This window comes from Carassius carassius, chromosome 22 (genome assembly GCF_963082965.1).
Source record: "Carassius carassius chromosome 22, fCarCar2.1, whole genome shotgun sequence".
NCBI lineage: Eukaryota > Metazoa > Chordata > Actinopteri > Cypriniformes > Cyprinidae > Carassius > Carassius carassius.
In genome coordinates, this window is record NC_081776.1 from 948,553 (window position 1) to 972,674 (window position 24,122).

Sequence of the window (24,122 nt, forward strand, 5' to 3'; positions counted from 1 at the left end):
ATTTTATCTGACTGTGAATTACATTGATGCAATTAATTTCTTGAGATTTGACATGATTCAGTGGAAAACCTTGCAGTAAATTATTGTGCGTTGATTTAAAAAACTGCAATTACAATGAGCATCAGAAAATATCTGTCATATTACTCCTTTTAATTACTAAATATATTTTACATCTGTGATATGCATTTTGTTTCATCGCCCTCCTGTGGTCAATTGTGTGAATTACATGACTGCGGTTTATTTCTATGGAAACCTCGAAATTTCTACTATCTATAAAGTTTTATTTCACGTCTATTACTTATTTTATTTTTTCATCCACACTCTATTTGAATGTTCACTGTTTTACGATTAAGGAAAAGACTTTTATTTTGAAGATATTTTCGCACTATGTATTAAATTATTTTCTTTTGATTTATTATTTAATATCTTGTTCATTACCCCGTGAATCAAACTGTTTTTTTTAATTACTCATTTTATTAAGTAATATTTATTTAATAAGTAATTTATATTACATCTATTTAAATTTTGAGTTTACACGCCCTGGTGTGATGAAGTGTCGGAATAACATTAATCCAGTTAATTCCCGACAATATGATTCAAGCCACAGCCAAACGTTGTTTTGCAACAATTTAAATAGATTTGTAAAGTGATTATTCTGTGCAGTTTCAAAAAAATAAAAAAATTAAAATCCCCTCTTTTGTGAACAAATGGAAAATGTATTAAAAAAGGCGCGTCAACTGAACTTGAACGCCCTCCTGTGGTGAACTTTGTGATGATCATGTTATAGCCCAAAAATAATTAAATAATTATTACAAAATAATATTTTACTAAATATAATAATAACAATAATCTGGCAAATTCCTTTTTTTCTTCCTTTTTTTAATTCGAGTCTGATCGCCCTCCTGTGGTGAACTGTGTGAACTACACTCTGCTGACAGTGCACCACCACGGCTATATCCTCAATATAAATTATTTTCTATTATTTGGAATGTATTAATTAAAAAATATTTAGTCTCTTTTATTACACTGTCTAACGACAAAAATAAAAAATGGAATAAAATGTGAAAAAATAAATGATAACCTTTCATAAAATTATAACAAACACGGAAGTGCAGCGGTAAGAACGCACAATCACAAGTTTTAATAATAAACCTAATCTATTATTATGAATTTACTTGTTTCGCGGCTCGTCCCTCATTCCTCCTGTCGCACTGGAAGAACCTGAGGAGTTAAAGTGCAACATTACACTGTGTGTGTTTCTAATCAGACTCACCTGAACACATCTTAATTATGCGCTTTTAATCGTCACAATCCGGTAATATGTCTGAAACTTTTAGATACATTAGAAATTTCTCTCCAGGTAAATTTCTCATGAGCGGATTTATGATTCAATAGTCTCTAGAACATCCCATCAGTTCAGACATCATGCAAATATTGATTTAACTGTATGGACATGCTGTCAGTTTCTATGCAACACATTTCCCCTTGTACGTTTCTGTGTATCTATACATTATTTTGCATGTGCTTTTTGCATTTCTATTTATTTTTATACACTAATTTTTATTCCTGCTGAATTCGATGTGCATTGGCTTTTATTCCTGCTGAGATCGGCACACTTAGAAGTAGAACTAGCAGTTTCAGTAAAATTAAGATTAGGTTAGAAAAGATCAAATTACATTTTTATGATTTCTTTTTCGTGTACTGTATATAAATAGCTTATTTCTGTGTTTCAAAATAAGGTGGGTTATTATGTGCAGCTCTCCTTTGCATCTCAATTTCTCTACATGCATGATAGAAATTACCATGTTTTCTTGTATTTACACTATATTTTGCATGTGCTTTAGTCCTTTTTATATATATATATATATAATATATATACAAGTTAGCTTATTTTTTTTCCATTATCTCTTATTCGTGAAAAATCTTTAACACACCCAAAACATTTCTATCCAGATGATTGTTGGTCACAAGAAAAAAAAAAAAAAAAAGGCACATCAACATTGTCAAAAATGTTCAGTTTTTTATTTAAAAACTATAAACAGTCACCAAAGTAAATGAAGCCAATCTATATCAGACTGTTAGATATATGCATCATCGCACACCCTACAGAAATGGTGGTGGGGGTTTGGGGTTAGGGGTCGTGACCCCGCTGGGATGCTAACACAACAGGCAGTAATAAATGTTACACAACACACAGCAGAAAGGACAGCCTGGGGTCCGGGAGCCGGAATGTGGCATGGTCTTAAGAATGGATGAAAAAAAAAAAAAGAAAATGCAAAATAGAACAATTAATTCCCACACTATATTAAGATACAAAAAAGGTCTGGAGGAAAATGTCATACCTGCACGGAAAGCAAAGAACACAGGAGAAAACCTGTATAAAACTCCAATTTACAAATACAAAAAGAATCACGTACGCGCGGTCGGGCTCGTACTCCAACGCTTACAGTGAATACAGGTTGAGGGGAATACCTTCAATATGTTTGTCTCTTCTACAAAATGACATATGATATATTATTTCATACTCTTTCAGCCAGCAAAATGAGTTCTACAAGTTATAATCGTACAAAAAAGGGGAAAACAAAAAAACAAAAAACAGTTCCACAAAGAAAAACCTGTAGCCCTCCGCCAGCCCTCCCAAAACTTTACAGCATCAGTACCTTTGCAGAATATTTACAGGGTTTAAGTACATTCATCCACTGCTGAGTATAGAATCACATCTCAAATGATTCTGAACCTACTAACATAATGCTTCTGATACCAGCGGGCAGCAGCGGCATGAAGGAGGGAGATTTAACTTTGTCTATTCACAAATATTTACACTAGTTCTTTTTTTTTTCTCATTTACTCGTATTGGTATTTATTTCAATAATAAATAAGTGAAAATATAATCGGCTCAAGTAAGAAAACCAAGCTATCAAGTTGTAAAGAAAATCAAAATCTAGCCACACCTCTGCCACACTAGCCCCGCCCACAGAATCCCCCCCCCGCACTCCTTCGGGACTATAAAAGTGTGCTCGTCGGGCCAGGTGTGAAGAAGAGTGAGATGGGCGCTGGTTTCTGAGTGGCTGGTGGAAGACCCGTGGCAGTTTGTGAGAGAGGTGATGGAATGGAGAGAGAGAGGGGGAGAGAGGGGTGTGAGGGGGGTTTAGGGAGACGAACTGGAGCTTTTGCCCCACGACCCAACAACGCCAGCGATCTGTGTGGCAGCAGAATGGGGTTAATGGGCTTCTCGTCTCCTGAAGGTTTTTGGGTTGAGCTGAGCTCAGGTCTGCAGAGAGCGTGTGAGTTCGTAAAGGCATTTGGCGAGCGTGGTGGAGACCTCCATAGTGCTCAGCGCCAGCACAGAGAGATGATTTTCATGCCGCCTGACCAACCTGAACACAAACACACAACAGATAAGGGCTGGGACAATAAATTGATGCATTGCGAATAGGGCTGGGCGATATATATAAAAAAACTATATCTCGATGTTGTCAACATTTTTACGATATTCGACATATATTTTGCTATGTTTGCTTTTGCATTTAAATAAAAAAAAACATGATTTTCTTTTGCCCATTAAAACAATTTAGATTAAACGGCTAATTTAAGCAGTTAAAAAAAATCTAGACCAAGTGATCACTTTCTGCTTTTTATTAAATGAACACGTCAGCCTGTGTGTAACTGAAGCAGTGCAAAACAAGTACAGAAAGTGCATTGTCAACTTTTTAGCGCATGCAATTCACAATTTAAACTATGCAACTGGGATAAGTATTTTTTTTTTTTTTTTTTTAGCTAAGAACAAGTCTGTCAACTGTCTACAGTTTTAAGAGAAGCTCTGTGGCATGAAACTAGATTCACACTGACACTAAAAACTGTGTCCTCCGCGCCACAAGGACGCGCTGTTTCTACATGTATTTATTGAATAAAGTCGTTGTTTCTGTTTTCTTCACTTTCTTTAAAAAGTATTTCCATCGCTTCATATAACCCAGATTGATGGCAGATGGAATAATCTGATGATGACTTTTCACTTTTTATGGACCTAGATACTGTTATTTCCTTGGCAGTCTTGGCAGGTTTTCATCCAAAATATCTTAAATTGTGTTCCGAAGACGAATGGAGCTTTTACGGGTTTGGAACGACATGAGGGTAATTGATTAATGACTAAATTTTCATTTTAGAGTGGAGTATCCCTTTAAACACTCTTCTTTGTGAGCCTTTGAGTGTGCAGTTAAAAACTAGCCTACAGCGCCATCTGCTGTTAAAAACTAAGCTCAGAATCGATTAGAGAGAGAGTCACGATGCATTCCGAAAATATTAGAATCGATCCACAAATCGCGATGCATCTATTTATTGTCCCAGCCCTACAACAGATAGACAGACTACATTTATGCACAAGCTAAAACAAGTGAATCCCAAAAAGTCACATTTCATCCCAAAATATTGAGTTCACATTAAGAACAATAATTCTAATAATAATTAATACTACTTACTAATAAATTATTAATAACAGTAATATAAAAAAAACAACAAAGTCTTTTAAAAGCATTACATTTTTTGCAGTTAAATTTATGAAAATTAAACATTTCTTACATCTCACAGAAACTGAAATTTTATAAAATGTTTTTTTTATATATTATTTTGTATTCTCTAAATGTCATTACTGAAATGCAGAATTTTTTGTACTGTGCTAAAAAAAAATCTATATATGTAAATATATTTACATTTAGAAATAAAATAAAATTCATTTCTTATATTTGTTTATTTTAATGTGACAAATGAAATATTACTTTGAAATAAAATATTTTTGCATTGTTAAATTTTCATGAAAAATATTTTTTAGATCAATTTTACACAAGTTGATTGTTTAACAAACAAATTGTAGAAATGATTCTCAGATTTATTACTGCAATTAATGATTTTTTTTGTAGTATAATAAAAAAATTCTACTACAAAATAAATCATTAATGATCAAATAATCTACATATTTAGTATTTCAATACTTAAAAGTATATATAGACTTTAATATTATAAATCATTATTAAAATAAAAACTTTTATATGGTTTATTATATTATTGAAATATGACGACAAAAATTTTATTGATAATATTAACGTGTGTGTGTGTGTTAGTGCTGTCAAATCGATTAATTGTGATTAATCGCATCCAAATTAAAAGTTTGTTTTTACACAATATGCATGTATTGTGTATATTTATGTACCGTATTTTCCGGACTATAAGTCACACTTTTTTTCATAGTTTGGCTGGTCCTGCGACTTATAGTCAGGTGCGACTTATTTATCAAAATTTATTTGACATGAACCAAGAGAAATATTACAGTCTCCAGCCGCCAGAGGGCGCTCTATACTGCTCAGTTCTCCTGTAGTCTTCACTGAAGACAGAGCGCCCTCTCGTGGCTGTAGACGGTAATGTTTTCTCTTGGTTCTTGGTTTTTAAATAAATGCGACTTATAGTCCAGTGCGACTTATGTTTTTTTCCTCATTCTGACGTATTTTTGGACTGATGCGACTTATACTCAGGTGCGACTTATAGTCCGAAAAATACGGTACATATATAATACACACACACATTTCTAAAAATAAAAAAACATATACACATATATACATACATTATATATATACACCACCACACTGAAAAGGTTTACTTACTTCCGTCCACAATCGGAGTACTTGGCGATGCTCTTTAACGTTAAGGCAGCAGTTAGTCTAATGTGTTTGGTCATTGGTCCCTCTTTGTCGTCCTGAGCCGGAAAGAAAACACAAATAAAACATTTCAAGCTTTACGCATCTATAACCAGCTGAACGGTCAATGTTGACACGATGTAATACTGACTGTGAAGTCCCTGAACACCAGGTTTCGCGAGCCCCTGCGTAACGCCATCAGAGCTGCACTGGGGTGGTTGACGAGCGCTTTCTGTGGTCTGGGAGGAGGAGGAGGACTGTTGACCGCCGCTGGAGGAGACCTGCACATCAACACAGTCACAATCTCCATCACAATCATCTACTACCTGAAACCAGCATGAGCTAAAGAAGCCATACACACTTGGAAGTGTTGGGGTTGCTGCTTTGTGTTTGCTCCTCCAGTTTGAGTGCAGCTAAGAGCGCTTCCCTCGAGCAGTGCTTATCCTGCAAAACACACACTATGATTAGTCAAACACATACACACACACACAACATTATAACTGCATCTATAAAGAAAGATGGGATCTTGCCTGGAGGTGTGTGATGAAGGATAGTCTCTGTCGAGGAAAAGGTTCACAGCCCTCCCATTGGCACTGCCCTGGGTACGCATCTTTACTGCCATGACAGGTAGCTGCATGGTAAAACACCTGTGATGGCGTGTCAAACCACCTGGAACAACACGTTAAAGTTAGCCCCTACCATCCTCCTTCTCAAGAACAGAATCTATAAAGCAGAGCACATCAGACGCGTCCTCACCGTCTGCATGCCTGCCAAAGACATCTGAAGTTCTGTCCAGGTTTACGTGCTTGATCTGGACACAGGGCGGGTGCAGGAGAACTCTGATTGGTTCCCTGTGCAGCCGGATCCACTGGAGGCGGAGTCTCCACTGACATAGGCTGCTAACACACGGGAAAATTGAAACGTGAGAATTGGAATAAGTGTGAATACATCAACTGCTGCACATAACAACAATAATAATAGCAAAAAATGATAATCATATTGTGTATTTAAAAAATTCTTAGTTTTTTTTCAGTAAGTGCACGGAATAAAACAATTAGTGCAATGCAAAATAAATGGTGTAAATTTCACATACTATACAAACTGGTCCTAGGGCTGTGAGATTAATTGAAATCGAAACGCAATTTGAGACGTTGCGGTTTGCTAATCGCAAAGCATGCGATGTTGACGGATATTACTATGTAATACTTCAGTAATAAATTGCTAAAGTAATACAGTTCTTTATATAATACAGCAAATAAACTAACCTTTCCTGTGAAAATCAGTAATTAAGTAAATTCTGTAAAAGTAGTAATACCATTATAATATTAGCTGCTGAAAAAAACAAAACAAAAAATAAAACAATAGAACCCCTCCCAAAACACAATAGAAAATGTAATGGATTTCTAATGGGAAATATATTGGCTCTAATGTAAAACTATATTGGGTTCTACTGGTATTTGATTAATTCTATTGGTGGGATGTGATCTGGCAGATGGGAAACAATAGAACAACAGTGAATCCTGCTGGAATAATGCCCAAAACATGCTACAAAAAGGAATTTTGTAATTGTTTCAATGGAAACCATTAGAAAGTCTGTGATGGATTCTATTGTTTTTTTCAGCAGGGTAACGATACCCATACTGTGCTGCACACTATTGACAATATTTGATAAATAAAAAAAAAATCGCAAAATATGCAATATGTCAAAAATAAAAAATACATTTGCAATTAGATATTTTCCCACAAATCACACAGCCCTACTGGGTACTCCATTTGGGTCTAGAATTATGTTAGTGATTTCTTTGGTTATGTTATGATTCTTTTTCTCATTTTGATTTTGCAGTGGAAGATGTTGCCTTTGGCATTATTAACTGCTCTTAAATGAGTTGTTGTTAAATTTGCTGATACTTTCGTACATTTTGTAAGCCTGAGGAAAACTGCAAGAATGTTTTTCAGTCCAAAAAACTACAGAAAAACTCAAAAATGATTGAAGAATTGTTGCATAACAGTTAATTTCACCTATAATATATGAGAACATTTCACTTGCAATACAGCAATTTTTGAGGTTCATCGGAATATAAGCTCTTGAAGTCAGTTCACATGGAAATAAAATCAGCTTCATCTAACAAGCATCTAAAACAGAAGTAAACTTGTTTCTAATTAACACTATAGTTGAGTAGGGTAAACATTTCCAGATATCATTCCTTCACTAGTTAACAAATCAGTACAGACAGTAAGACAATTGTTTTGTATTACAAGCTTTCAAAAATCTGAAAAATATGCAGAAATTCATAATTAAATATGCACTGATTTAAATATGCATAATTTTCCAGTAAAGAAATGTATACTGAATGAAGTCAGGTTCAAAAATTATTATTTCAATCTGTTGACATTGTAGAGGATTTTGGATCTCTCCTATCACCATATTAATCTACATTAATCTAATGAAAAAAAAAAGTGTTGCATAAATCAGGTCAATGATATATGATCAAACCCCACTTTAGAAAACTTAAAAATATAGTTTATGCACGTGCTGAAGAAACCCACAGCTTTTAAATATATGTACAGTAACTGAACAGATGGAATAAATAAAGTGCAATAAAAAAAACACTTGCTTTCTTTCCACTAGAGACTTGGTAGTTGCACTTGAACAGTGTATGAAAAGGAAATAGTTTTATCTAGAGCTAAAGAATTTTTTTTTTCCAGAAAAAAAGTATTATGTTGTAAACGGCATGAATCAAAGCACATTACCTGAGCATTGGTTTCAGGAAGCGGTGAGGGCACACTTGCTCTCTGCTGCGCTGCATTCTCTATTGCTACTTTTGCTACTGTGCTTGGGTCTGCGCCCGCCGGCACGGCCACCATGGTGGCGCTGTTACCAGCATTGTTGGGGTCGCTGATGGTCACGATCCGTACGCCCATTTTGGTGGGGATTCCAGAGGTACCTCTGTCCCCGTCCTCCAGCGGTCTCTTCAGCGGCCGGCTCTCAGAGGTGCCGTTAGCAGGAGGAGGAGGCGGCGGTTCAGAAACGGGTGGAGGTGAAGAGTGGTTATGAGGTGGGTGCTGTTGCCTCAGGCTCAATGTCTCTGAGTTGGAGCCGTTGGAGATCTCCGCGCCGTGGCTGGGCCCGTTGGCCAAGCGTTTGGCCTGCTCTGCTTTGGCAGTGTCCTGCTGAGGAGCAGCAACAGAGTCCTTGAGGCCGAAAGGCCCGTGCGCTTTCTGAGGCGACAACACCTCGCCGTTCCCCATGTGTTTGGAAGCCTTGTGATTTGGAATGTTTTTGCCCGGGTGGGTGGCATCCGATCGATCTAAGTCGCACACCCCATTCACCATTAGCTTTTTAGGGTCAGAGGGCGTCTGTTTTCCAGGGCTGTCGCCGCCTTGTGCCACAGGGCCGTTCAGCGCCTCTGCCTGGCTGTTCCCTGAGTGGTATGGAGGTAGACTTGAGTCAAACTTCCTCCCATTGAGCAGCTTTGTCGCAGGTCCGTCGACCTCTGCGGATTCACCATTGCTGGCTTTGGCCGAACCGTCGGTGACTGAGTTGTTCTCCATGACCTCGATCTTGCGCTCGTGGATGTGCAGCCCTGTGGCGTCCTTGGCCGCCTCCTCCTTTTGGCAGATGATTCTGTCTCCTTGGAAAGGTGGAATGGGCGTGGCTCCTGCAACTGGCAGAGGCGGAGTCAACTGCAGGCCGATTGTGGGCGGGGTTTGCACTCCCTGGCCGGGAAAGCCAGAGTTTGGCACTACTGTGAAGGTAACTTGGTTGCTGGGTGAAGCCTGCAGAAGGGTGCCAGGGGTGGAGGTGGAGATGATCTGCCCTGGGAGGATGGAGATGGGAACAGCACCAGTCGCCTGCAAGGGGCTCTGCATTAGTTGCATGTTTAACTGCGGTTGAGATGCCACTGGACAGCTGTTGGTCACCTGGTATACGACTTGCGGGCTTGGCGCTCTTGTGCTCACAGGAGCAGGAACTTGCGGAGCAGGGAGTATGAGTTTTCCACCTGGGGTGGAGGGACCACGTTTCGGAAGCAGTAACTGTTTAATCAGACTGGATTCTGTGGAGGTAGGTTGGGCTGGGGGAGGAGGAGGGGGCGGAGTCTGCTGAAACTGGCGCTTGAGAGACAGCATATGGCTAACGGTGTTGGGTGGGGCTTGCTGCATGGGGGCGGGGTTAGTGATCGGTGCATTCGGGGAAGCGGGAGACTGCGTGGGCTGCGGTTGGATGGTTTGAGGACTGGGGTTGGTCAGTACGATTTGATGGATGGCTGGGGCGAATGCAGAGTTGTGTTGTTGATTCTGACTGACGATGACTAAGCTTTGCTGTTGCGGTTGTGGAGGTTGAGGCTGTGGCGACTGGGCTAGTGGTGCAGGTTTGGGGGCGATATTTTGAAATGTGACGCGGTTGCTAGTCACGCCTGAGACAGTCATGACCTGACCTCCTGCCACCAGCGAAGTGCAAGATGCACTGACATACTGAGGCGGTGCGAGCATTACAGACTCTTGGGAAGGGGCACCTTGCTGTCCCTGAGGGGCTTGCAGGCGCTGTTGGGCCACAGAGGGACCAACACCTTGCACTCGACCTGTAAATACGTGTCCCTGGGGCGATGGACCCTGCTGGATCAGTGTAACGGGAGTGTGATGGAGCAAGGGCTGGTGGGTAGGTGAGACGCTGTGGTTGGGAACAGCAGGTGCAGTGGTGGCTGTGGGGATGGAGCTCTGGATCATGGCTGTTTTGAGAATGTCATTGGGTCGTATGGGAACTGGGGCGGTGGCAGGAGGGCAAGGGGGAGGAAGTGCTGCTTGTCCTGGCGGGTTGATGGGTAGTCGTGGAACAGTTGGGGCTGGCGCAGGAGCACTGGGAGCGTTGGTGTGCAATGTTCGGTGCATGGTGAAGGCCACCTGTGGTGCTGCCTGTCCGGCAGTAAGGCTTAGTGCTGGTGCCCGGACAAGCTGACCTCCCACACCAGGAGGCAGCGCTGCAAGGACAAACAAGAAAGATCAAATGAGCTATAAATGCGACTAGCTAGACCCATTAAACACTATGGACTTTTGTTTTATTCTTACAGCTGGGTAAATTAAATCTGGTGTTCAAGTTCAGCACCGCACAATGGGGTTAACTAGGGTCTTATGATTTTCATGATGCAGAAAACATGGGCAGAATCCAGCCATAAAAATGGAATTTGCTGTATAACAAAGAATTTGGCAAAATTTGGATGAATAAATCAAAATATTCCTGCACACTTATTCAAATCACGAAAATGACTAGTGTTTGTAAATGTTAAACTGCAAAAAGACTGCTTCATCACAAAGTAATAATAGTAATACATTAAGGACTAACAAACAATAACACAAATTTCCTATCCATGTTTTAAACCGTAAACAATTGCAGCACTTCGTTTGCCAAAAAAATTCAACATATTTGATAAGGCGCTATTACAGTTAAAATTTTACAAGTTCAATTGATGTGCAATTTTTGATTAAAACATACAAAAAGAAATTGAGAAAAACAGAAAAAAAATAGTATTTGGAAAAAATAAAAAAATGATTTCATATAGCACAAGGTTAATATTCTTATTTAATAACCTTGTAAACATATAAACTCAACTTGTTGCATGAAGTCTTTTAAAAGTGAATGAATATTTAATGAGGTTTATGATTATGGTTGTCTATTGCTAAACAACTCCCTATAACTTTCATATTTTCACACTATAGTTTTCACACCACAATTCAGAGTCTGTAAAAATGCGAAAAAAATAAACCAGTGTGTCAAAAACAGTGCTAGATTCGGTTTATAATAAGTACGAAACATTTAAACCAGTTAAAATGGGCTTTTTACCAGGGTTTAAACCCAAGATCAAGTGTAGTTGAAATCTCTCTCTTGCTAGAACGAGATTTCTTGAACCAATAATAAAAGTGTATTTCTACCTGACAGGGGCTGAGGGGTTTCTGAAGGGGTTTCGTGCTTGAGAACTGGTGCAGGACTGGCCTGCTGTTGATAATAAAGCTGGACGGGAAGAGGAATCGGCCTCTTCCGCACACCAACCACGTGGATTTGAGCCTGTCCATTCAGCCGTGTGTCCTCCACACGCTTCACTGTGTGATTAGGAAACAGCGTCCTGAGAAACACACAAGCACAGCGTTGATTTTACGTTTCAGCGACGAGTTTCAGCATTCATTTACCATTTGGGACACCACAAGTACAACTTCACAGCAGTCCCGTTAATCTCACCTCAGGCATTTGTAGAAGTTATTGGATGTTAACACGCCACCACGTGCCATCTTGCTGCAGGTCGCCAGGTATTCAGAGTACATCTCAGAGCGAGAGACCGAACCGTCTGGATGAACCTCGAAATGAGCATTTAGCCTACCAAGAGCAGAAAGCATTCATAATACACTAGAACACATAACAGATTTGAGAAATGCATGAAGGAAAGACAGTAAATCTTACCACTGATTTGTGAATTTCTCTCCATCTACTTCCACAATCCCAGGCGGAGGCGTAGACTGCACAGGCGCCCTGTTCACTACAAACAAACAGATGCAAACACACTGTAAAAACTAATTACATGAACTCTTCCCTCATTCATTTTCAATTTCAACTCACCTTTTCATACAGATTTTTTTTTGGTGGGATATTTTTATACCCTACCTTAAGACTTAAAACAACAACATCTATTTAACAGTATCTCCTATTTTGTGATCATATCAAAAGCACTGATGAGGGAATCTACTTTTGCACTTTATCATAACGGTGCAAAAAAACAAACTATTTTCCACGAATTTTAATGAATTTTGAGGTAAAGTTACCTTCAAAAAAACTTTATATAAAATTTGGGGGTCAGTAAGATTTTTTTCTTTGTGAAATAAACTCCACTGTATAAAGGAGGAGTAGACTTATTACAATCCAATAAAATGTGTAACAGACAATGAGTTCTGACATGATGCAAATGTGCATTTTGGTTTCCACTTCATTCGCCTGTTAAAGTATAACTATACCTTTAATAATGAATCATTGTAAATAACTATATGCACTTACTTTAAGGTCAGGATGAGGGTTGGTTTACAGTTAGTTGTATGTTATTATGCATAGCATTGTTATTACTTTAAACAGAACTAAATAATATTGCTACAAGTGTGACTGCATCATATAATAATTGCTGTTAATATTAAAATTATTAAAAGAGAGAGTACTTCCTGTGATGTTTGATTATGTATCTTTGCTCATCTCTAGCACACACAGAAAGCGGATGCATAGTACACTTACCGGCGCCAGGAGTGCCTTGCGTGGGTTGTGGAGCGTGCTCGACAAGCTGCGGCCGAACCTCTGAGACCTGACTGCTCGAGGCCTGATGCTCGATGAGTTTTACTGCCGTCAGGGCGTCTGGTCCGAACGTGTGCAGGTCCACTGACACCAACCGCACTAGAAGATCTGACACATGAACATGCAAACCATGTCAGTTCACAGCTCCTGACGGTTAGTGGTGCAACCACATTTTCAGTCTGAAACATCACAACAAATGCACGGTTTTGGAAGGAAATTGTTTACTGAATTGTGTAAACGTGTACCTATGCTTCTCTCGACAGAGGAGATTTTAGAGCACGTGATCTCTCCGAGCTCGGCCAGCTGGTACAGGACCTCGAGCGCGGAGATGACCAGCATGATGTCCGGCAGCGTCAGGAGGGCGATGACTTCTCGGTAAGACTCCTGATCCACATACTCGCAGATCAGAACGCCATTATCCTCCACCTTGCTCAGGTTCCCGAGAATTTCCATGGCTGCAGGATGCATTGGAAATAATTGGCAACTCTCACAGAAAACTGTATGTTTTACTGCACAAATGGTTCAGCCAAAAACACACTAACCCCTCATTTTGAGAAAACGATCCCGTGACAACAAACACTTCGTGATGGTGTGAAACATCAGATGAGTTGTTCGGAAATCAACTGGATCCAACTGAAGCTGGAACAAAAGGACAAACAGACGGATGGCATTTGATATAATACATAATGTACATAAGTTATGATTATACTGTTTGTGTATTTAAGCTGTTTTGTTTCATAAAACCATATGATTACTTGCTTTTGATTATTTTATTTTGAACCAAATATTATTGCCTGTATTTTAAGTAAAAAAAAATCATTAGTGACAGCCCTAAACTAAAAATGAAAATGTTTTTAAATACAAAATTGTCAAATTAGGGTAGTTGTGTAAGATTATCATGATGAGTGAAACATGTTAGCTGGTGTTTTAATATCATGCCAGCTTCTTTGGCTGTTTTTATGGTGAGAAACAAATTGAAATAATATAAAAGAGCAATTTAAAAACCTATGTTTGCCTCAGATTAAAAACTGTAAAATGGATTCAGGTTTGACAGTGTTGACAATTTTTGAGGGTGTTTGTGATATCCCAAACCAAAAAAACATGCAAGTATTATAAACAATTTTTGTTCACAGAGCTTATTTTCAGCAATTATCCAAAAGCCAATGGATGGAAAAATCCTTTTTTTTTTTAAGAGTATATTGGTGATGCAAACTTACATGCTGGCCCGACAAAAAAAGTCGTAATTTCAGCACTCTATTAAGACCTTGTAGTTTGAGGACTAACCTCTCCAGCGACGTTGCCGAGCGTGTCGAGACCCAGCTGCCGCAGCTGGATAAAGGTGCAGTGTGCACACAGTAAGAGGAAGCGCAGACATGTGCGATTAGCTGCCAGGAGTTTGATGTTGGCCTCCTCGAAGGACAAGTTCCTCAGAATCATTGCCACCTGCAACACCCGCTGGCCCTCGATGTCTCCGATGCCTACAGCACGTGTCGGGTGGAAGAGAGGAGTGCAGACATCCCTCATCTCCACTCCATCTGAAAAACACACAATGCACACTTCAGTGTTAAATAATGCTTGGTTAAAACATATCAACTAATCAAAGTGAAACTACTATTCACCACATCACATGAAACAAGAGTAGCCAGGACGCAAACAGCCACATACTTTGGGGTGTGCAGCTGTTGTCTGAGATGAGATCTTTCACTTCATTGTCTTCAATGACATCTTTCCAAAACTATGAAGACAAGAAAATAAGAGCGTTAAGAGCGTGAGAACAGAAAGCAAGCAAGAAATGCATGATGACATCATCGTCTCTTACCCTCACAAAGTCCCGTGATGTTTTCTCCTGCCAGTCTGTCCCAAATAAAGCAGAAAAGCTGCCTAATGCTGAAAGACAAACATATGTAACGTTAGCACACACATGCATTCCCAAAGTGCAAATCCTCTAGTAGCCGCAGTGTTAAACGCACAGTCGTCGAAGACTCCCGCGTGTGCCAGCAGCAGCGTGACGAGTTTGGGCTCTTTTTCTAGCTGCATGGCGTGCTTGCTCTCGTTGGACAGGAGCGTGCACACGTTAATGGCGAAGTCCACTTCATTCGGGAGCCCGGACAGGAGAGACAGCACCAGTTTGTTGTAATCAGATGGAGGGACAAACTCCGTCGACAGCCCATAACTTTGGCGGAGATAGTCTGTCAAACAAAGGATAAGCAAAAGCTAAATTGTGTTACATTTCTTTGTGAGCGTGTCTCGAGACTCTTACAAAACTAGACTCAGTCAAGTGTGAATGCATCTGGTTGTTCAGACCTCATGTGTAAACTTCACTTCTCCCAAAAAGATCTACATCAGCATATAGAGGAGTTAGGAAATATCGATTGCACTTTATTTTACAATCCTGTTCTGCATGTGCATACAATGTACTTAATGAAGCACTTGGGTAAATAAGCCTAAACTTACCCCTAAACCAAATCTTAACCATTATAATGCAGCCTTTAGATTAAGTTATACAACAGATCCCTATGAAATGTTTTATTTTTTCTGAAATTCAGTGTCATCGGTTTTCATTTTTCTGGATTCTGTGCTTTATGGTTTAATACAAATGTATTATGGAAAACTGTGGTTATGATTTTTTGCCATATAAGACAATATTCATGGCAAACGCAGGAACAATATTTAATACGGTCCAAATCTTTTATCATTTAAATCAAATAAACAATTCCTTTCCCAAAAGTGCTGCACATCGGGGGTTTGTTACATTTAAAAAAATGGATGAAAAATTGTGTTACTGTGGATATGCTTTCAGAAACCAAAACTAATACAAAATGTATGTATTATTATTACTTTGAGAAGTAGATTCTACTCATTTTTTCAAATTAAACTTCTCATTTTAGCAGTCTGTCATAAAGATCTTTGAGTTTGTGTGTATCTGATGAAATTTTAATCAAATTAATCAGTAAGGTTAATGAAATGATTCTCAGAGAAGCTCTGGAAATGAAGTTCACATGTTTAAGTCCTCATATAGTGAGACTAAAACCTACCCCAGTCCTTATGTAAAGGGAAATATCATCTGTCTCTCTGAAAGGAGCGCAGTGGCAGGAGTACGGTTTCCTTCAAGGCATTAAGAGTTTTCACAGGTGCAGCTCCAACACACACGAACCCTTTGAGCCATCTGTGTGTGTGTGTGTGTGTGTTTCAGAGAAGCAGACAGGGCTCATCTGTACCTGATACAGTGTGCTGCTGGTAGTTGTATGACGTGGGTATTGCACCAATCGGAAGCAAATGTTTCGGATTCCCCGGCTGCACTTCTTCATCTTCCTCTCCGAAGTGATGCACCTTTTCATACTTCTCTAGATAGCTGCAGAGAGACCAGAAAAAGACATCAGCACACAAAAGGACAGACAGATAGATACACTATCACGATCTCAGGGGAAATTTAAGAGACATGAAATATCCAGATCCTTAATCCATTTATTCACTGACCAGTGAGCACGGAGTATTGTACACATTTTATAGCGTTTTTGAAATAAGCAGACATCGGTTTCTGCATTTAGATGACTGTTTGGAGAGATAATGTGCGAATGTCATTCATTTCCATGAGCAAAACACACACAAACAAACCTCCGTACCTCAGGGACTGAGAAAATCTATTGGCATTTGTATGTAACATGCAGCTTTTCTCTTCTCAAGACATTAAGTGCCAGACTGGTGTGGATTACTGTGATGTTTTTATCGGCTGTTTGTACTCTCATTCTGATGGCACCCATTCACTGCAGAGCATTCATTGCTGAGCAAGTGATGCAATGCTACATTTCTCCAGATCTGATGAAGGAACATCTTGTATAGCCTGAGGGTGAGCACATTTTCTGCCGATTTTCATTAGTAAACTATTCCTTGAAGTTGCACCTTACACATTATTCAATAAAGATTTGACAAGACGACAAACAGACATTGACACACGATTAACTGGAAAGATTAAACGCAAAGAGAAAACTCACATGCAAAAGTCTGCAACCTAACAAACGTCATACTTGATTAAATCCCCACTAAAAACCCAAGATAACTGAACACTTCACCTCACACAGCTCTGTAACCACACATACTGAACGGCGGTCAGAAAGCACGAGCGGTTTATTCCAGAGAATCAGGGATCGACCATATTGTGAGTCAAATAGTAATATTCAGTCCTGCTCTGTGTGCGAGGATGACTCATGAGTGGTTCCCTCAACTGAATGAGCTTTCACTTACACACACACACACACCTCCCACGTGCTACAATACAAACACTAGAAATAGATATCTGCACTCCATAAACACAAGAAAACACCACACTGCACCGGACACACAAAGCCTGGACAGACGTTCAACTGACTGGACTGTGTAAGTGTAGGATTTTAATTAGTGATAGTTGATATGAACAAGATACCTAGCAGACAAACAGAGAAATGCGAGTTCTGTCGTCAGATTTAAATTTGTTCATAATCTATGTGAATTACGGTGGTACGTGAAAACTGGTTTGCTGCAGTTAAAACAGTGTATTTACTTGTCCTCATGTGCTTCCAAACATGTTTTTTTTTGCTCGTTTCTGTGGAACACAAAAATAATTTTTTAATGAATGTTGGCCATCGAACGGTTTCAGTTCCCTTTAACTTTCACTGTATTTTTTTTTTTTAATTGTCCGTATAATGATAGTCACTGGGAACCGAAACTGTCTGCTTACTAACATTCTTCAAAATAACCTTTTATGTTTTAAGTCATACAAGTCTGGAACTACATGAAGATGAGTAAATAATAATAAAAAAATATTCTGGCTGAACGATCGCTTTAAATTGTATAGAAGCGTTATATTCACTACCTGCAACTCAATGAATCAAAAAAACCTAATGTAGATGCTGATGAGTTCAGACAAACCCAGGGCTGATTACAGAATGATGCTTCTCGAGACACTAAATGACGACCTTCAGAAATTCTCAGGTTTATTATGCACAATTTAAGTCAGCTCAGTCCTGCTCTCGGAGATCTCGATTATCACAAACAGATGTTGAAGGCAGGCAGATCTTTCTATCTTTTCATTCATAAACCTAAAAGGCAAAAAACACAGCATCAGCGGTGTAATCCGGAGATGTAAATACAGAAATGAAGCTGACTGATGAGGAACTATGGCGCTTTCTGAGGTCCAGACAGAGAATTACTGCCCTCTACTGGAGACACAGAAGGAAAAGGTCAAGTTTCACCTGCAGGAGCTGCTGGATATATTTGTGTCTAGGAGAAAATCAAATAGGACTACAGAGAATGGTTATGCAACACATATCTTCAAACAGAACTAAAACTTGAGTATATGCAATGCAGCTCCTGAATACTACAGTAAACAGAATAAATTAAACACTTTATCACTGCATGACCATGACGTTCTACATATTTACATGTAAAATGTACACTCTTTAAGACCAAACTGACCAAAAACAAATCGGAGACCAACGACTGTCTGGCTAGACATGAACAGAGGAATGAAATAATATTCTATGCGTTCAGACAATTTGCATTTGAGGCTCATTTGCATGCGATTCAAAGAGTTAGTGGTGCTCAATCTGCAAATAAACAGATTCACAAAGCATTCACAAATCAATTAACGATGAGGTGGAAATTAATTTGGGAGAAGACCGCATAATAGAAGTGTAACGATCACAACATGATCCAACATTTGGTTACACTTTATTTTAAGGTGTCCTTGATATAGTGTAAGTACTGCATTATACTGATTACTATATGATGCTTTCTATAGGCTTTTAGTTTGTAAGTATGCATCATTTATTGTTATTAGTTTAGTAAGTGCATGTACCATGTAACAGACACTGTAAAAAAAAAAAAACCTTACTAAATATCTCTCAAAAACTGGGGACATTTTCAATTAGGAGTCAAATGAATTGACATGAACCGAACCAACTGATTCGCAAAACTGTGTTCAAAGTGATTAAATGATTGGTAAGAACGAACCACATCACACATGCTCCGATACGACATGCATTAAAAAAAATAAAGCGACAGGAGACACCTGTTCTGCTGCAATCCATGAAACAAGTACAAATTAAATCCTTCATTTTTGTCTGAAGACTCACACTGGCGTTAGCTGAGAAAACGCTTTGGAGCTAAGCGAGAATTTGTGGGTGAGTGAATTGGACTAAGTGAGATCCGACAGAAATGAGGATCTACTAAAGCAATATCTTCTGAATCCCTTTCCCCTCTTGTGACGCACGTGGGACACTCCTGAGATATTCCGTGGCTTTGAGATAAACCTGGAAAGCTTTGGGAAAAAGTTTTTTGTAATTAAAACAATCCAGCATCCTGATCCAATCAAAACACCTGCAGCTCAAATCACATTACTAGTTTTGAATGTTTACATGTATAGTCATAATAACTAATACTGCAAAAAAAAAAAAAAAATCTTATTACAGCTACTGGATTTTCTCTGAGTTATCATGTCTGTCTAAACTCTTTCAAAAACAACCAGCGTTACATCAGAATTGAGCAGCATTGAGACCTTTGATTCTGAAAATAAAACCCAAAGAGAACTCATCTAATACAAATATGCATATGCTTCAAATAAAGCCAGTTAAAGCTCATGCAATATCTCATCTCTCATGAGAAAGACACACAGCAGATTGTCTTTCTGCATCCCTCTGCGTGCTGAGCTCTCGTCACTGACAAACAACCTCACTTGCAATGACTGTGAGGATGGTAAAAGACACTTTGCAGAATGGTTATTACGTTTAGTTTGTTGCATGGCAGGTGTACGTCTCCTTCTCACGGCCCACACAGCCTAAACACTCCCTGCTGCCAACTCGGTCTGTCTCAGCCCCCTCATAACCTACTGAACTAGAGAGAAACGCACGTGGAAAACCAGCAGTAGAGCAGACCGCAGTGCTACGGCCGTACGCTTCTCACTACTGATACTACAAATATATAAAAACAGTACAATTTTGCATGTGTAGCAGCTGGTGAAATTATGTCTTTGGTGGTTTATACACGAATCAACCGTGTACATGTTGTAAAACACCATTAACCACATTCATAAACACACAGATAACCTAGAAAGCACAAAACACATTCTGTATGGCAAAATCAAGTGACAGTTGACGTCTGAACACAGATCCAAAACATTCATCAAGTTTCCCGTCTCTTATTTAAATATACAGGACTCAGCACATGCATGTTGTGAAAGAAATACTCAAACCAGATAAATGACAAAACTAAACTACGCCTACAAAACAAAAGACTCCTGTAAATGAATGCAAGTGACAGATGCATCCTTAGAAGTAACCCAAACAACCCTCTAACCTTCTGATTTAGACTTGAAAATCCTTCCAAATTAAAACACTTGTATTGTTACGTTACAGCATTTGACAAAGAACCATGTGTTACTCAATAAATGGCAAAAAACGATCTAAACTAAGGCCTCATTTACAGTTTGTGTCTCTTATTTAAATATACAAGAATCCTTTAAAATAAAAAAGCTTTTAAAAAAAAAAAAATACTAAAAAGCAAACCACAAAAAATGCCTAGAAAACAAAAACCAATGCAAGTGAGGGATGAACCTTTAAAACTTACCCAAATGCCTAAAGTCTAAAATAGCCATCTAAATGCCGTAAAACTCCTGATTTGTATTTTAAAATCTTTCTATTTTGAAACACAAGAAACGCTGGATTATAAATAAAAAGGAAATGCAATAAGAAAAGTAGTTTCGGAGTTTCGTCTCTTATTCAAACATACAGAACCTGTCATTAAAAACAAAATAATTAAATGCAATTGACAGATGCATCCTTAAAAGTGACTCAAATACAAGTCCAGAAGCACAAATTATCATTGTGTAAAGCCCCTGATTTAGATTACTTTTGCCACATAGGGTTGCATTAGCAACACAACAAAAGCTGAAATTAAAAAACACTGTAAAAAGTCTCCACGAGCGTACGATCCTCCGACACGCACGCTTGTGAGTCAGAACCGGAGCAGAGAGGCGCCTGTAAACATTGAGCACATGTGCAGGAGTCGATCAGAGAGAGAGAAACTGAATAAGAAACACTCACCGAAGGTAGTACTGCTTCAAAACAAAAGCAGCATTCGAGCAACATCTGGGGAAATTGAAATCCTCGCTCAGTTCGGCCCAATGGTTCTTGTCGGACACCTGTAGGGTGATGAGAGAGGTGAGAGGGGTTCGGTTCCGATGCAGGACCGTGTGTGTGTTCAGTGTGTATATGTGTGTGTGCATGCTAACTCCTATTAGCACTCCGGCTAACTTATACTTTCCAATGTGATATAATAAATCAGACCAGTAACGTTAGCTGGGAAACATGGTGCTCTGAGGCGAACCCGTCCGAGTCTACCGGTCCCGGACCGCGGATCTGTGCGAGGTATTCGGCTGAAACGTTATATACAGCGCGATATACACAGGCCTGTGTGCGGCCTACAGTCGCTCAATCCTCCGCCACACGAGAGGGATAAAGCCGCTGATGTACACGGCGGGTCCGGACGGGATTCGATGCCTCAGTCTTGGTCCGGGTTATCGATGTAAAAGCCGCCCGGTAATTTTGAAGTGAGTGTGTGTGGAAGTGTGTGTGTGTGCGCGCGTCTGGGACCAACATACACACACACACACTACACAACACACACACACACACACACACTTACACAGGCCGATGTACGGCAGAACCGCACACAGATCCGCCGAACCGCGCTGGAAGAGTGTGTGAGATGAGAAATGTTAAGTTTAGTGTGTGTGTGAGGAACTTAACGTTACCTTTGCGAAGCCCCCTAAAGACACCACTCTCATATACAGAGCGCCCAGGTCCAGCTCCTTCCCACACACCACGGGAACCTTTTTAAACGGAGATCTGTGGAGAAAAACAGTCGAATGAGTTCCCGTGAGTCGTACGGACCCCTCACCGGTCATCCAAGTTATAATCAGAGCGAGATTCCCGCTCACCCTCTGCTGAGGTGAAACTGCCGCAGCTCGTCCAGGAAAGCCTGTCCTTTCCTCCGCGGCTCGGGGAGGTTTTTCCCCGTCGAGTTCGCCATCGTTTCGCTGAAATTCGAAATTCAGATTCGGTTCCTAAGAGTCCGGGGATCCCATGCTCCGGTCCGCTCCGCTCCGGCGCGGCTGCGTGTTTGAAAAGTTAATGAAACGACGGAAGATGAGAGTAGAGAAACCCTGCTCCAACGGCAGCGCAAACAGCACGCGAACCAGAGCGAGCTCAGTCCAACGGCAGCGCTGCACCGCTCATGGCTGCACGGGAAAACAACGGCACCGGCTGCGCTTGTGTTGGGGTTTGGAGTGGGCTTTTTGACAGTGCGGGACGGACGCGGCTCCGGTTTAATCGCGCACACTGTGAAGCGGCAGCGGGATCCAGTTCAGACAAAAAGACCCGAGGCCGCGCGGCTCCGCGGCGCCCTCAGTAGGCAAGCGTCGGTACTGCACCCACCACAGCGCCGCTCATGAACAATAGACGGAGCTCGCTGAAGCGAAGGGAGGGTCGCGAAACTCCGCCACACAGTTAAACAAGAGTACCAGCCCTGAGCGTCGGTTGGGGGAAGGGAAATGACAGTTTAACGTCATGAAAATAAAAAAACTTGAGACATACAAAATGTTTACTGTTTTCTATCCCCACAATGAACTAGATTTAGTCAAATTAATAGATTTTCAGTATACTCATATATTTAAAACAAAGCCATGTGTCATCTACTAACTTGAGTTTTAATTTATAAAGCGTTTTAGTGAATTTCCTGCAAATTTGGAAAAAACAAAGGGTCTCAGTTAAACATGTGCAGTGCCACATGGTTAGTGCAAGATGTCACATGAGCAGAGCAGTTTTAATTCACGTTTGCACCATTGCTGCATCAAAGATTCAATACAAAAGGCTTTATTTACAACAATTTTTGGTACATGTTATCTTTAAGGTGTCTAGCATAAATATACGAATTCACAATAACTGATTTTTTTTTTCATAGAATGAGTAATCACGTTGATGGCAAAAAATAGTGACTGCTGGTACAATAGTGCATTTAGGTATATATATATATATATATATATATATATATATACTTTTTCAAATAAGTAACACTGGTTACTATGTTTTCTCATGTACTGACTGATAGCTCTGCTGTCCACATGTTGAGATAAATCTGGAGTAAGTACACAAAGGCATTGTGTAAACATGATGTTACTGTAGTTCTAGACTAAATTCCAACATGTATTTAATCACTATTCTCACTATAGCAAAAAACAGATTAAATATTCCTCAAAATGAATAAAAACAATCAAATGCAAACTCAGGACATGACGCAAGCGTGTTAAATAATACACTATCAGAAAAAAAGGTACAAAAGCTGTCACTGGGGTACTAATATACAACAGAATTGTACCTTTTGAAGAGGTATCGACCCAGTGACAGATTTTGTACCTTGTAAATGATTTTCAGAGAGTGCACAAATATCCTTTATGTATTTAATTTCTTTTTATTGACCAACGTCTTTGCTGCTGACCTTCGATGATCAACCATACTAATAGTGAAGAGTCAGATGTTTTAAACAGAAGGCTAAATATTTTATACATGCATGTAAATTTTGTAAGTGAAAGCCTTCCTTTAGAATTTTTCTTGAAGATATAATCTCTATATGTGTATGATTTCTGATTCTTCTAATGAGAAAGCTGAAAAAAAACTGTCAATTTGTGAAAATGTTTTACATTATTGTCTTGCTCCCTGGCAAATGATGGACTGTCATACATGTTAAAAAAATATTATAATAATAAGAAACATGTCTTCAGATAAACATAAAATTTGTGTTATTGAGATAAAAAAACAGAGGCCAAACCAGATGACAAAAAGTAATGCAAAAGTAACATAACGCATTACTTTGCATAAAAAGTAACAAAGTAATGTAATTAGATACTTTTTGTAATGCATTACTTTTAAAAGAAACACAGCTGATGACAAATCATTTGGTTATTTTCACGTCTGTGGGGAAAAGATCAAACCATGATGTCTGCATTTAAAGGAGTACAATCTGCGCTTTGTCGCAGCGGATGAACAGTAATTTACTCCCGGTCCCTTGCAACACCCGCCGGGCGGATA

At 39.5% G+C, this 24,122-nt stretch overlaps 1 protein-coding gene across 2 annotated transcripts; it reads right to left on the reverse strand.

Moving 5' to 3' along the window:
- Positions 1-2,802: 2,802 nt before the first annotated feature.
- Positions 2,803-22,468, reverse strand: LOC132098626 (AT-rich interactive domain-containing protein 2-like). 2 transcript variants are annotated; one of them, XM_059504698.1, is made up of 21 exons: positions 21,977-22,468; positions 21,791-21,884; positions 21,081-21,178; positions 16,224-16,357; positions 14,976-15,194; positions 14,825-14,892; positions 14,671-14,740; positions 14,290-14,540; positions 13,548-13,644; positions 13,251-13,460; positions 12,949-13,113; positions 12,133-12,208; positions 11,914-12,048; positions 11,610-11,800; positions 8,436-10,660; positions 6,441-6,580; positions 6,215-6,353; positions 6,046-6,128; positions 5,836-5,965; positions 5,652-5,743; positions 2,803-3,377 (listed from the first exon to the last, which is right to left on the reverse strand). In XM_059504698.1, the coding sequence occupies exons 1-21, from the start codon at positions 22,066-22,068 to the stop codon at positions 3,266-3,268; spliced, it is 4,821 nt and encodes a 1,606-aa protein (XP_059360681.1). In that variant the 5' UTR covers positions 22,069-22,468; the 3' UTR covers positions 2,803-3,265. The 2 variants fall into 2 exon arrangements, with proteins under 2 accessions (XP_059360681.1, XP_059360680.1); XM_059504697.1 differs by having other exon boundaries at positions 6,441-6,583.
- Positions 22,469-24,122: the final 1,654 nt, after the last annotated feature.

What these genes read in the sequence shown, in the direction of transcription:
- LOC132098626 (XM_059504697.1), bottom strand. Translation starts at nt 22,068, where the DNA reads ATGGCGAACTCGACGGGGAAAAACCTCCCCGAGCCGCGGAGGAAAGGA. An exon ending in CTTTAGGGGGCTTCGCAAAG is followed by an intron (nt 21,179 to 21,790) that starts GTAACGTTAAGT and finishes ATCACCCTACAG; the next exon opens with GTGTCCGACAAGAACCATTG. An exon ending in TACTCCGATTGTGGACGGAA is followed by an intron (nt 3,378 to 5,651) that starts GTAAGTAAACCT and finishes GTTTGTGTTCAG; the next exon opens with GTTGGTCAGGCGGCATGAAA.